General features: G+C 40.6%; 1 protein-coding gene across 10 annotated transcripts in view; it reads left to right on the top strand.

Annotated features, from left to right (window-relative positions):
• RAB27A (RAB27A, member RAS oncogene family) overlaps positions 1-12,675 on the top strand; it is an 85,613-nt gene extending 72,938 nt beyond the window's left edge. For all 10 annotated transcript variants that reach the window (XM_043921152.1, XM_043921154.1, XM_043921159.1 and 7 more), the window contains one exon: positions 10,372-12,675. In XM_043921152.1, the coding sequence (XP_043777087.1) occupies positions 10,372-10,570 (199 nt within the window). In that variant the 3' untranslated portion in view covers positions 10,571-12,675. The remainder of the gene's footprint in view (positions 1-10,371) is intronic.
• Positions 12,676-13,379: the final 704 nt, after the last annotated feature.

The following is a 13,379-nucleotide window of genomic DNA, read 5'->3' as shown; positions in this document are numbered from 1 at the left end:
AGAGGGAGAAAGAGAAAGGAATAGAGAAGGGTGGTGTGGGTGGTGTACTGTGTATAGAGGGTGTTACTGCCTAGTGGCCTCGTTGTTAGACAAATCCAAGGAAGCTATAGGAGGGACTTTGCCTTTTTATCGTGTGAACCCTGCCTTTCTCTATTTTGGGCTGATGGAGTTCAGAAAGCACTCAAGGATGGGGTTCACACTGGAGAGGGAGTGGAAGGATAGGTTGACTGGGCAGGAAGGAACCAAGAGTCTGGAGAGATTTGAATACTAGGGAAGAAGAGTAGACTTGATCTGTAGGGGCTCAGGAAGTTGGTGAGGGCTTTGAACAGGGACTGCTGTTGTGAGTACTTCCCCAGGTCAGTCTGGGGTGACGGGGAGGATGGAGTGGAGAGCTTCTGGGCAGTCCCTGTGGAGGGTTGCTGTGTGTCTGATGCTGAAGCCCTCAGGACGGGCACTCAGAAGGGAAGGTGGATTTGAATTGGTGGAGAGCCAGAACCAGCTGGGACCATGACCATGGACTGAAGCTGTGTCAGTTCCTGTTGCTTCTGACCAATGGTGTGGGTGTCCACCAGAAGCCAATGCTCTTTGCACAGGGCTAAACACAAACACACCTGGCCCAGGAGCTGGAGAAGCCAAAGGAGAATCTAGGGGAAGGTGGAAAGGGAGACAGGTCTGGTTGCTGGTTTGTGCCACTGAGATGAGCCAGCAGATAAGTGACAAAATGTGAGAGCTACAGAATGGCTGCTGCTTCACTTCTGCCCTGCATCTCCCCCCTGCATCTGTCTGTGGTCCGCCTTCACTGCAGAGGGAGTTCTGGGAAGTGTTGTTCAATCTAGACAAGCTGACGGATCATAAAGCTACCACAGATGGAGAGTGGGGCTGGGCACTGGTGTCTTTTAAAAGCTCTCCATGTGATTTTTTTTTTTTTTTAAAGCAATGGCCCCACTGACTTTTATTTATTTATTTGTTTTTAATTAATTTAATTTTTGGCTGCACTGTGTCCTCTCTAGTTGCAGTGTGTGGGCTTTCTCTAGTTGCAGTGTGTGGGCTGTCTCTAGTTGCAGCAAGTAGGAGCTACTCTCTAGTTGCGGTGCACAGGCTTCTCATTACGGTGTCCTCTCTTGTCTGGGAGTACGGGCTGTAGGTTCACAGGCTTCAGTAGTTGTGGCACATGGGCCCAGTAGTTGTGGCACTTGGGCTTAGTTGCCCCGTAGCATGTGCTATCTTCTTAGACCAGGGATTGAACCCACATCCCTGGGTTGGCATTGGCAGGTGAATTCTTAACCATTGAACCACCAGGGAAGTCTCTCCATGTGATTTTTGGAGCAGAGCTTGAGAACCTCTGACTGAGGTGATTTTGAAGTGGGGGCTGACCAAGCCCCGCAGGCGATTCTGATCACCTGATATGCCCACTTCTATCTTGATAGTCACTTTTGTAAAGTAGTGGAAGGAAAGAGGGATCAGATACCATGGTGGATTCTGAAGTGTTGAAGCTGGGGGCTGTGTTGCAATGGGGTGAGGAGGAAGTAAGTGATGAAGCAATGGAAGCTGTGAACCCAGCTAGACCATGCTTTTGAGAAGTGTGTCTGCAAAGACAAAAAAAAAAAAAAATAGGGCAGCTAGGAAAGTTAGCTAGACCCAACAATTATATTGTCAAGTGTTGTGGGGGGTCTGGATTAACTCATTCCTTCTCTGGGCTTTACCTGCCCTTTGCTTGTTTCCTCTGTGCCCATTCTCAGGATTCCACATCCTGCCCAGTATTGGAGAGCCTGCCGTTACCTTCTGACTATATGGAGACTCTGGGTACAAAAGGGGCCGCCTCTCCTCAGTGCTCAGCTCAGAAGATCTGGGCAGTATTTCATAAGAGAGGCTCAGTGTGAAGTTTCTGAACTGGGTTAAAATGGGCAGAGGAGAGATTAGCAGATAAGATAGTGGAGGTTATTGAAGATGGGAAGGGATGGAAGCAGACTTCCCTTAGGATTTAAGAAGCATAAAATAGAGTTCTGTAGGCTGTTGGGAGTTTCAGAGGAAGGTGTAAAGGAGTAATTGGGTTCACATGGATTGGAAAGATTTGACATTTAAGTTTAATGATTATTTTCACAGAAATCTTTTTTTTTCATTTTTAATAGTTGTAATATTTTCATTGGTTGCACATGCACTAAAAGACTATGTTGGTTAATCCATCTATGTGCTAACAATCAGAAAACAGTAGTTTATGGGATATCTTCACATCATTTGTATGTTATCTGATAAATTTGTGGGTTTTGTTACTGTTGCATTACCATCTATCCTCAGTTCATAAGAATGGATCATTGGTTCACAAGTGGCTCTCTGAAATATACATGTATTTAAGAATGAAAGACTATGTCTCAGAAAAACTTTGCAAACCTAATAAAAACATGCTGCAGTGCAAATAAGGAATATAAATGTGTGTCTGCTGGGACAAGTAAACTTGAAAATGAGGACTTCATGCAGCAGCCCAAAATAGAAAGGGTGAATTGGATGCATGATGATGAATATTCGAAAATTTATTTTTAGTAGGCTAAGAATCCCTTCACCCCTAATCCCCTCCCCCCCACCTTTTTTTTTTTTTTGCTATAACATTTGTTTAAATTGTAACATGAAGCTCTTAGGTCACTTCCTAATACAACAAAGCAATGTGGCCCATAAACCAGCTTTTTTAGAACAACTACAAAATAATGCTTTCCAATATTGAATAATATTGACAATGAAATCAGAGAAGAGAGCAAAACAGAGGGTTATTCAGATTTTTACTTCTACCAGTCAAAACCATGATATTCACATTGTTGCTGAAACACTTTAAAAAATATCTGCAAAGTCAGTGACAAATATGTTAGAAGAAAAAGCAGAAAGCATATTGGCAACATTCCTCTTTTAGATGGTACTGTTAGATCTCAGACTTAAGTGTGCCCCAGCATCACCTGAACTCTGGGTCCCACTGAATTTCTCATTTAGTGGGACTGGGATGAAGGCCCCACAGTTTACATTTCTAGCTGATTCCTAGATGTTGCTGCTACTAGTGACTGAGGATAGCACTTTGAGAAGCACCCGTGTAGGTGTCAGGTTACCATGAGCTGTGCATGCCAGCAGATATTTTCCTTGCCCACAAATCTGGACAAAATGATGGTGCAACAGAATATGAAGCAGGTGTCTACTTGTGCCACGTTTGGGGAGGGACATGTGCTCACTGACTGATCACTGGAAAATCCATGCTAAGTCCAGGAAGATTTTTTCTCTTACACAGTTAATGATATCAGCTGTGCTATAGATGGGGCAGGGACACAGATTGTTACCAAGCGAGCACGAACCATAAGCTTGTAGGCAAAGACTTCATTGTAAGTGAAAATGGTTGCATCTAAGTGTCCTTCTACCCTCTTCTTTACTCACAGAAGTTAGTTGTTAGTCAATATAAGCCTTTTGTTCTTGATTCAGGGTTAAGGGAAATAGAGGACATAATGAATATGATGAAAGTATGATAATTGAATGTATGTATATCACATGTGCTGTGCAAAGAAATAAGCAGTAAATTTTCACAGAATGAGATAAAACGGTCATTTAACACTGTATTAGTTTTAGGTATATGACTTAATGATTTGATTTATGTATACATTGTGAAATGATCACCACAATAAGTTTAGTTAACATCCATCACTGGCGCAATTACAGTTTTTTTTTTTTTTTCTTTTTTTCTCTTTTGCTGAACCTCAAGGCATTTGGGCTCTTAGTTTCCAGAGGAGGGGCAGAAACTGGACACCCTGCTGTGGAAGCATGGAGTCTTAACCACAGTGCTGCCAGGAGAGTCCCCTGTAGTTAGAAATTTTTTTTTTTTCTTATGATGATGAGGACTTTTAGGATCTGTTCTGAGGGACAGCAAATAGAAGAAAACTCTGCCCCCCTACCTCCCAACTGGAGACTACTGGCTAATGGGAAAGGTGCTCAGGAGTTTCTGGAATGGAGGATGTGTTAAAAACTTTTATTTACAATGTTAATAATATGAGCACAGACCGTTTCTGGTATTCCCAGTGGTTCAGCTCAGCACGCGGCACTCAGTGTTTCATCTAGTCTGAACTAGATGAAATGTATGACTAGCTTGATCTCTGGTACTTTGATTCTTTGAAAACTTGATGATATTTTCTCTTTATTCAAGAAATAAATAATGACTTATCATTGGGCACATTTTAAAACCACACACATAAGCTGCAGCTAAGCAGACAAGACTGATTTCCAGAGCCCCACAGAACTCAGAAGATGATCTGGATTTCATTTGGCACTCTCTCCCAGGGTGAAACAGCTTATGCCTCACCCTTTCCTCTAAATGCTTGTTCATTTAGCAGCCAACAGGCTATAAAAAATAGTGAGACTCGCTTTTTACTTTAGTGAAAAATTCCTCCATAATTTGTGGATACACATGTGAGCCAAATATCTAAAACCATTGCATAGAATCACCAAATACACTTGCTTTTCATTCCTGGGAACCTCTAACTGGGATCCGGGATATTCTAGTTTTGTAGAAATAAGTAAGAGAAGAGAAAACAGCTGAAAATTGGATCCTAAATTATGACATGAGCTGGATACAGGTATCTCGGTGAAAAACTGCAAATGATTATGTCCCCCTCATTTTCTTAAACTAAAAAATTTGTGATTTATCTATTTATTAAAAGTACATCAAAATTGGTGTTCTGCAAGTGTTCCAAAATCCATTTAGTGCACATTTATGGATTGATATCAGTTAGCTGCACAGAATTTTTTCTGAAGGTTTGACGAACTGCTTCCTAGTTGTTCTGCACTAGCACCATCATGTGGAAAGAAGGAACAATGCACCTATCTCTATGGCTTGAAAGTGGGGCAGTTGATCCACTTGAATTTAAGCTGCTGCTGCTGCTGCTGCTGCTAAGTCGCTTCAGTCGTGTCGGACTCTGTGCGACCTCATAGACGGCAGCCCACCAGGCTCCGCCGTCCCTGGGATTCTCCAGGCAAGAACACTGGAGTGGGTTGCCATTTCCTTCTCCAATGCATGAAAGTGAAAAGTGAAAGTGACGTTGCTCAGTCGTGTCCGATTCTTCGCGACCCCATGGACTGCAGCCTACCAGGCTCCTCCGTCCATGGGATTTTCCAGGCAAGAGTACTGGAGTGGGTTGCCACTGCCTTCTCCGGAATTTAAGCTAAGATTGCTAAATTTTTGCCTGGAAAGTTTTAGGAAAAGCAGAACATTATTTTTAGAGAACAAGAGAATCCCATTGGATGAATATTGATTGAGCACTTGCCGGATGCTAAGCTTGTGTTAAGCCCCTTACCTGTATTATCTTATTGCTTCTTTATTAAGACTCAATGAAGCACTGTTATACCTCTTTGCAAATACAGAGAACTGTTTGGATAAAGTAGCCCAAGTATCTTCTAAAAGTGAACATCAAGAAGATATGGGCATAAAAATATGACTGACTTTATACTAGAATTTCTATGCCCTTAGGACAAGCTGAGCAGTCCAATTTTCAAATGTGAGCACAGGGCATCATTTTTTTGTTTGTTTGTTTGGTCACACCACATAGCTTGGAGGATTTTAGTTCCTTGATCAGGGATTGAACTCACGCCCTCAGCAGTGAAAGCACAGAGTCCCAACCACTGGACTGCCAGGGAATTCCCAGAGACATCATTTTATGATAGAAAGAAAGTCTTAATTCAGGGTCTTTGTTGTCCATCTCATTTAGTTTACTTTTTGTCTGGCAGCTCAAAGAGCTGAGGGTGGCAAGGAGTGATCTCTAGTATTCATTTATTCCTATAGGAATAAAAACTGCATTACCTCAGTTGCTTAGAAAACTCTGAATAATTAGTCTGAAGATTTTAAGGTTGTTAACCTGACTCCTGGTCACATCACCTGGAGGTTCACAAATGGTCAGAAAATACACTTTTAATTTTTAGTTTGTTAGTAGAATTTGGTGTTAAAACTGTATATCTTCTTAATATTGTACCTCTTTTAATATGAGTGACTTCAAAATGTATACTTTCACTCATATACCCTGAAATTCTACCAAGTAAGTATTTACTTAAGTTAGTAAGCATTAGAGAATAGCTCATAGATCTGCTAGAAGCGTCTGTCATTTGTTGTTGTTCAGTTGCTCAGTTGTGTCCAACTCTTTGCGACCCCGTGGACTGCAGCTTATTCAAACTCATGTACATTGAGTCGGTGATGCCATCCAACCATCTTGTCCTCTGTCGTTCCCTTCTCCTCCTGCCTTCAATCTTTCCCAGCATCAGGGTCTTTTCCAATGAGTCGGCTTTCTGCATCAGGTGGCCAAAGTACTGGAGCTTCAGCTTCAGCCTCAGTCCTTCCAGTGACTATTCAGGACTGATCTCCTTTAGGATTGATTGACTGGTTTGATCTCCTTGCAGTCCAAGGGCCTCTCAAGAGTCTTCTCCCACACCACGGTTCAAAATCATCAGTTCTTCAGCACTCAACCTTCTTTATGGTATTAATCAGTAAAGTAAGATCTGTTTTCTCTCAGCATTTAGTGATGATCACTTGTGGTAGTAAGGAATGGTAGTAAGTATGGTTTGACAAGAACTGGAGGGAAACAAATGCTTTGGAGCATGAAACACATTGGCTAGGGCAGATCTGAGTGAGCCATCTCTAATGTAGGGAAGCATAATTCAGACTACCAGAATTTAGGGCAAGACTATAGATCAGCTTCATAGTGGATTGAATCAATTTTTGTGGGCTAGTTAATGTTAATGTTTAAAATCTTGCTAAGGTCTCTTGGAGCTGTGATTTTCCACAATTCAGTGATTCTATATGTTCTGAGTTTTAAACAACAAAGTTAAAAACAAACTTTTGTAACCCATTACTGTGTTTGAAATAGAAAATGTTTATTAATGACACATTTGTCAGAAATAACACATTTCTTATGTGTCAGACTCCAATCTAAGTCCTTTAGATGTTAACTCAGTTAATCCTTCATAGGAAGATCATGATATTTTCTGGTTTTATGGATAAAGCAACTGAGGCACAGATGTTTATAGTTTGCCAGTGCTAAACAGTTAGTATGGAGTTGTAATAGGATTTGAATCCAGGCAACCTGACTTCAGAAGTTATGGTTGTTAACCATTGTCCAGACTGTCTTTAAGTGTCTGACTCTTTGCGACCCCATGTACTGTAGCCCACTGGGCACCTCTGTGCATGGAATTCTCCAGGCAAGAATACTGGAGTTGGTGTTGTTGTTCAGTTGCTAAGTCATGTCCGACTTTTTGTGACCCCATGATCTGTAGTATGCCAGTCTTCCATGTCCTTCACTATCTCCCAGAGTTTGCCCAAATTCTTGTCCATTGAGTCAGTGATGCCATCCAACCATCTCTTCCTCTGTCAGCCCCTTCTCTTGGTCTCACTCTTTCCTAGCATCAGGATCTTTTCCAAAGAGTCAGCTCTTTGCATCAGGTGGCCAAAGTATTGGAGTTTCAGCTTCAGCACCAGTCCTTTCAATGAATATTCAATTCCTTTAGGATTGACTGGTTCAATCTCCTTGCTGTCCAAGGGACCCTCAAGAGTCTTCTCCAGCACCACAGTTCAAAAGCGTCAATTCTTGGGCGCTCAGCCCTTTTTATGGTCCAACTTTCACATCCATACATGACTACTGGAAAAAACGTAGTTTTAACTGGGTAGCCATTCCCTTCTCCAGGGGATCTTCCTGACCCAGGGATCAAACCCTGGTCTCCTGCATTGCAGGCAGATTCTTTACCATCTGAGCCACCAGGGAAGTCCTCATGTATAGGTTTTATCATTTTTAGACTATTTGTAATTTTTTTTTTATTTGTAATTTTTTTCATTTATGCCTTTAAATGATTATGGGATATTAGGAGCTGAGATGGAAGAAACTATGAAAAACAGAAATAGCTTAATGGAGAGAATCCTGTTGAGGAATTCAGTGAGGCTGAGGACTCTATAGTTGGAAAGATATATATGATGGACTTTGAGGAAATGTTAAAAATGAGATGTGAACCATTGTAACCAGCATTTACAAGAAAGTTTTCTGCTCAATTGCTTTTTTATTTTTGTATTTCCAATTTCAACCCATTATTCTCATAGGGAGAGATGAATTTTTCAGTTGCTTTTTCATGAAACAATGGCTTTCTGAATGGTGATAGAATGATCAAGCCTTCTCCTTAAGTATAAGCAATATTCTTAGACATTAAATGATTCTCCTTGGGTGTAACTGAGAAGAGCATGATGGAGAAAATCTAAGTGTTTAAATTTTGAGAATTCTTAATCTAAAATTCAGTTCATGTAAGAATGGCAGCATCAAAAAGTGTCCCTGGGACTTAGCTCAGTAACATAGGTAGTTGATAAATAAGTATTTATTGAGTTTCCACAAAGAATGTCTTCTTCAGACTTGGTAGAGGAATACTACATGTGACCAGGGGGATGGGAAAAATGCATTTCCTTCATTTTGTGAATAAGGCACCAGATGAAGATGTAGGGGAAAAAAAAAAAGACCGACAGTAACCAAAGAGATAGCCAGGCAAGAGGTTTAAAAATCACTAAGATGATGTAATTTGGCCAGTGAGACCTTCTCTGATGAAGATATTTTACTTTATTTTAAAAAAGATTTATTTATTTATGGCTGTGCTGGGTCTTTGGTGCTGTACACAGGCTTTCTCCGGATGCAGTGAGTGGGGGCTGCCCCCCAGTTGTGGCGCACGCGCTTCTCGTTGCAGTGGCTTCTCCTGTTGAGCACACAGGCTCTAGGGCATCAGGGTTTAAGTAGTTGTGGCACATGGGCTTAGTTGCTCCTTGGCATGCGGGATCCTCTTGGATCAGGAATTGAACCCATGTCCCCTGCCTTGGCAGGCATATTCTTAGCCACTGGGCCACCAGGAAAGCACCTGATTAAGGTATTTTAGAGTCAGCATATGAAGGGCTATGAACATGGGCATGGTAGAATCAGTGGAACAACTATGTCCATCATACCTCACAGATAGATGGATAAATGTTCAAATGAAGTGATGGTTCCTCAAGCAGTTTTTATGAGTTATACTCCAACAGGAGAGAATACAGAGTCCAGTTGCAAGGCCTGTTAGTTTCTGTAGGAAGCAAGCAGATAACAAGCAGCATCTTGAGGAATCATAATGGACAGATAACCTTCCATGCCTCCACATGTAGCCCCATTGTGCTTCTTAGGAAGCAGAACAGTTCTGAAGATATCTGTCAAAGCACCGAGAAGGTTAAAACAACTCTGTTAAAGCTCTCCTGTGGAAGCTGCTCCTGGTCAGGAAGTAATGCAAGAACTACTGGAATTGTAATCAGAGTCATTGATGTAGTGTTAACATGCTATGAGAACCCAGGAAAACAAAGACCTTCTTCAGGAAGAGTAATAGAGATGGATGTTAAGATATTTATGAATGTAAGGAATATTTTACTGAATTCAATTGCAGGACTCTTGAAGGGGCCAAACAACTTTCTTTTGTAGTTTTTACACCTAATGTAAAAACTAATCTAATGTAGTTTTTACATCTAAGAGTATTTTTGGTCAGACTCCTTACTAAGTGGTGGGAATGAAGTCAACAGTTTGAAGAACATATAATTGTATCATTATTTTCATGACTTTATTAAGAAGGAGGAAGACTTTGGCAGGTAATTGATTAATGCACTTGCAAAGATCAAGTATGAAGGGTGACCACCGCAAGAAGACTGGTGATGTCTTAAGAACATGTGAAAAATAACCTTATAGATGATGCTTTGTGAGTTACTAAAGAATTATACCTAATCTCAGGTCCTGGGATAACAAAATAAACATGCTTAAGATTGATATGCTTGAGGAACCCTGAAGTGCTGTAGAATTCCGAATGTCTTGTCTTCAAGGATGTGGTCCAGGAATACTGCCTGGAGCTGACATGGGGCCAAGCCTTTGACAAATACAGCCAGGGACCTCTGATGTCTCATGTCGGCTTGTATTTTTTTTTTTCCCCATTGACAGCAAGCGAGAGTTCTCTGTTTTAGAGAACTTCATACAACATTATGTAAATTTGGAACCAGTAGAGCCTATGGTTGAGTTGGTTACACTTGAACAGCTGTGGATTCAAATCCTGATTCCACCCCTTTCTAGCATTATGATATTAGGCACATTACTTCATCTTTCTGAGCTATAGTTTCATCATTTGTGAAATGGGGATTAAAACTCCCAGAAGTTTTACATCTCTGTTAGGAATGCAGTGTCAGTTATTATTTTACTTTTTAATATGGTGAAATGCCTTTCTTGTCTTATATATTTATATTCTTCTGATTTTCTCAGTTGAATTTTCAAGGGCAAAGGTCACTGACCTTTCCCTCCACACACTGTAACCCAAGTTGTTGCTGTCTTTCAGAGTCCCCTACTTTGAAACTAGTGCTGCCAATGGGACAAACATAAACCAAGCAATTGAGACGCTCCTGGACCTGATAATGAAGCGAATGGAACGGTGTGTGGACAAGTCCTGGATTCCTGAAGGCGTGGTGCGTTCCAACGGTCACACCTCTGCAGATCAGCTGAATGAAGAAAAGGAGAAGGGGTCATGTGGCTGTTGAAGGGGCTAGTGAGCTGAACAGCCATTCAAGGGGCCCATGTCTGTGACCTTCCCTATGGTGATACATGACTCAGAGAGAGACAAACAGGCCTTGCGTACAAACTGCTTCTCACCATCCCAATTAAACCTATCAGTAAAGCATCCTGTTTTAAAATTACTTTGCTGCAGCTTTGTAAATATTCTTTAAGATTCAGCCTGAGAGTTAGGCAAAATATCTCACATAGCCAAAAGTGCCTTATAAGACATTAGCCTCATGGCAGTAGATCATTCAAGGATTCAGGATTTTGTAGCCACAGAACAGCGCATTTATTATGTAGAATGACTGAAGATACCATCCCTGCTTTACCATAGATAGGCCCAGAGTCTCACCTTTGAGATCTTAGAAGGTCTTTTACGCAGTCTTTAACGCAGATTTAAGACCCTTCTTGTACCACAGGGGACTTTCTAAAATGTCATCTAAACAATTTAAATGTTAAATAAGAATATACACAAATGATGGTTCAATGTCTTGAGTATAATTTATGTAAGCATTCTCTTTAAAATGAATATAGGACAAATGATTGGCCCTGGATAAACTGGATTGATCAATTTCATGCTCACTGTGGCTATTTTTGGTGGGAAGGGTCTTGAGAGTAAGGACTGGGATGGTCTAGTGTTCTGTAAGCGACTGAAGTGGGGACTTCCGGCTCCCCGCTCGATTCCCTTTGCTCTGAAAGGTTGATTGAAGGGTCAGGGAATTAGATTTTTATGCCTTTAGTTCACAGTGATCTGTGCATTTATACTTGGCCTATGTGCTGGCCCTATCTGAACAGAGCTGGTGCTTATGTTGAAGTTATTTGTGATAAGCAAATATTTAGCTTCTTTTTCTCATATTTATAATGTTGGTCTGGCATCCTCAGGCTGCAGTTTCAATTAGCTTATGAATGACTCATCATTTTTTTTTCACCATCAGGATCTATCTTGTTGATCTTTGAAACTTGTTTTGTTTTTATATGGGTGGAATTGAAGGAATTAGTTTATAATTACATAACATGTCTGTTTATACTGTTTGGTGGAAGATGAATGTTGGTATTTAAGCAATTACATTCGTATTCTGTTTCAAAATAGAAAAACAAAATATTCTATAGCCTGTAGTTTTCACTGAGATCATGGGTATTTACTGTACTTGCTGGATCTTGCCAAGGTCACGTACTCTTCCACACTGCCAAAGTGTCTTTTTTACCAAATTAAAGGTGTGTTTCAAAATATGCTTCATGGCAGTTGTTTATAAAAATCAAAGGGGAAAATTCTTATTTATTAAAGTAGTTTAAGTAGATTAAAATTTCCAAAGAACTTAATGGCTATTTAGGAAGAAATACCACTCATTATAATTTAAATAAAGAATAAAAATAAATGTATTTTGTGATGGCATAACTGTAATTAGAAAAATACAACTATGATGAAAAATAACTACTTGTATATGATAATTTTCAAACGGCTTTTTATGGACCATCTGTCCTGGTTTTTTTTTTTTTGCCACTGCCCTTCAACCACCTGCTTAAGAAACTTAGTTGTGCTTTCTAAGATCTTACATATTTCTATCCTGAAAATTTAGACTTTTTAAAATACCAAGAAGTCACTGAGTCCTATGCATTTGATTGTGTATCCTAGTGATAAAAGATCCACATATTTCAAAGACAGGGTCCTCATCATAATCAGTGCCTTGTAAAATTGCTGTAAGACTTAAGTGGAGGAAATAATTTTATAGCTATGTACCAGGGGACGTTTTATATGATTTACTTGTATAGTGAAAAAGAAAACAATATCTGTATTGTGTCAGCCTATCAGGAACCAAACGAGCAATTCGTACAGATTCTATTGGCCTTAATACACAATGAAATATATGCATGATACAGTGCACACACAAGAGCCATTTTCAGTTATTGACATCAACAACCTGTATACTCTTTGGAAATCATTTGTCTAAATTTACTTTGAAGCACCAACATAAACTTTCTTGTGTGTCAATGTATTTTTCTGTTTACAGGCTTGTGTAAAAGTGAAGTGTATCTTCAGTGAATTTTGTGCCAGATAAGCTTATAATAAAAAAAGTGGTTTAATCTGTCATCCGTGTGTGATCATAACTTCATTTCCCTTTACAAGAAAGTTTCAGCCCAGAGGATGTAATGCTAAAAGAAAGCACATTCAGAGACACAAATTCCATTGGGTACTTGATGAGGGACCGGTCAAGATAACATGTTCTGGAGAAGGTAACTCACACATGTCATCATCAAACCCTGATGGAGCACCTGCAGTGCGTGAAGTGTTGCGCCTGCTGTTGTCAGGTGAACAAAGCAAGGATGGTAAAGGCTTGAACTCAGACTGGGGCTGAGAGATGGGATGCAAGAAGCACTGGGGAGGGTGTAGTACTTAACGGGATGAGGAGGGAATACAGGGAGATGGGCTCTCCGACCTTATTTCCTACCACCCTGTCCCCCTCACTCACTGCTCTGTGAGCATACTGGCCTCCCTGGAGCAGTCAAGTGTGATCCTGGAATATCTGCTGTTCCCTCTGCCTCGAATGCTTGTCTTCCGTATATCTACATGGCTCCCTCTCCCACCCTGTAGGACAATTCAAATGTCATGTTGTCCAAAAGGACTTTGCTGATCACCTTCTATAAAATAGCAGTCACTCCCTCTCATGGCCCCTATCAGATTGTCCCCTGCTGCCTTGTTATTCTGCTCTGTTCTTGTACATGTCACTTATCATCACTCAATATATTTGAATGTTTGTCTCTATCCACTAAAATAAAAGCTCCATGAGGACAGGG

This window comes from Cervus elaphus, chromosome 12 (genome assembly GCF_910594005.1).
Source record: "Cervus elaphus chromosome 12, mCerEla1.1, whole genome shotgun sequence".
In the NCBI taxonomy this organism is placed as follows: domain Eukaryota; kingdom Metazoa; phylum Chordata; class Mammalia; order Artiodactyla; family Cervidae; genus Cervus; species Cervus elaphus.
This window is presented reverse-complemented; position numbering and strand designations above follow the sequence as displayed.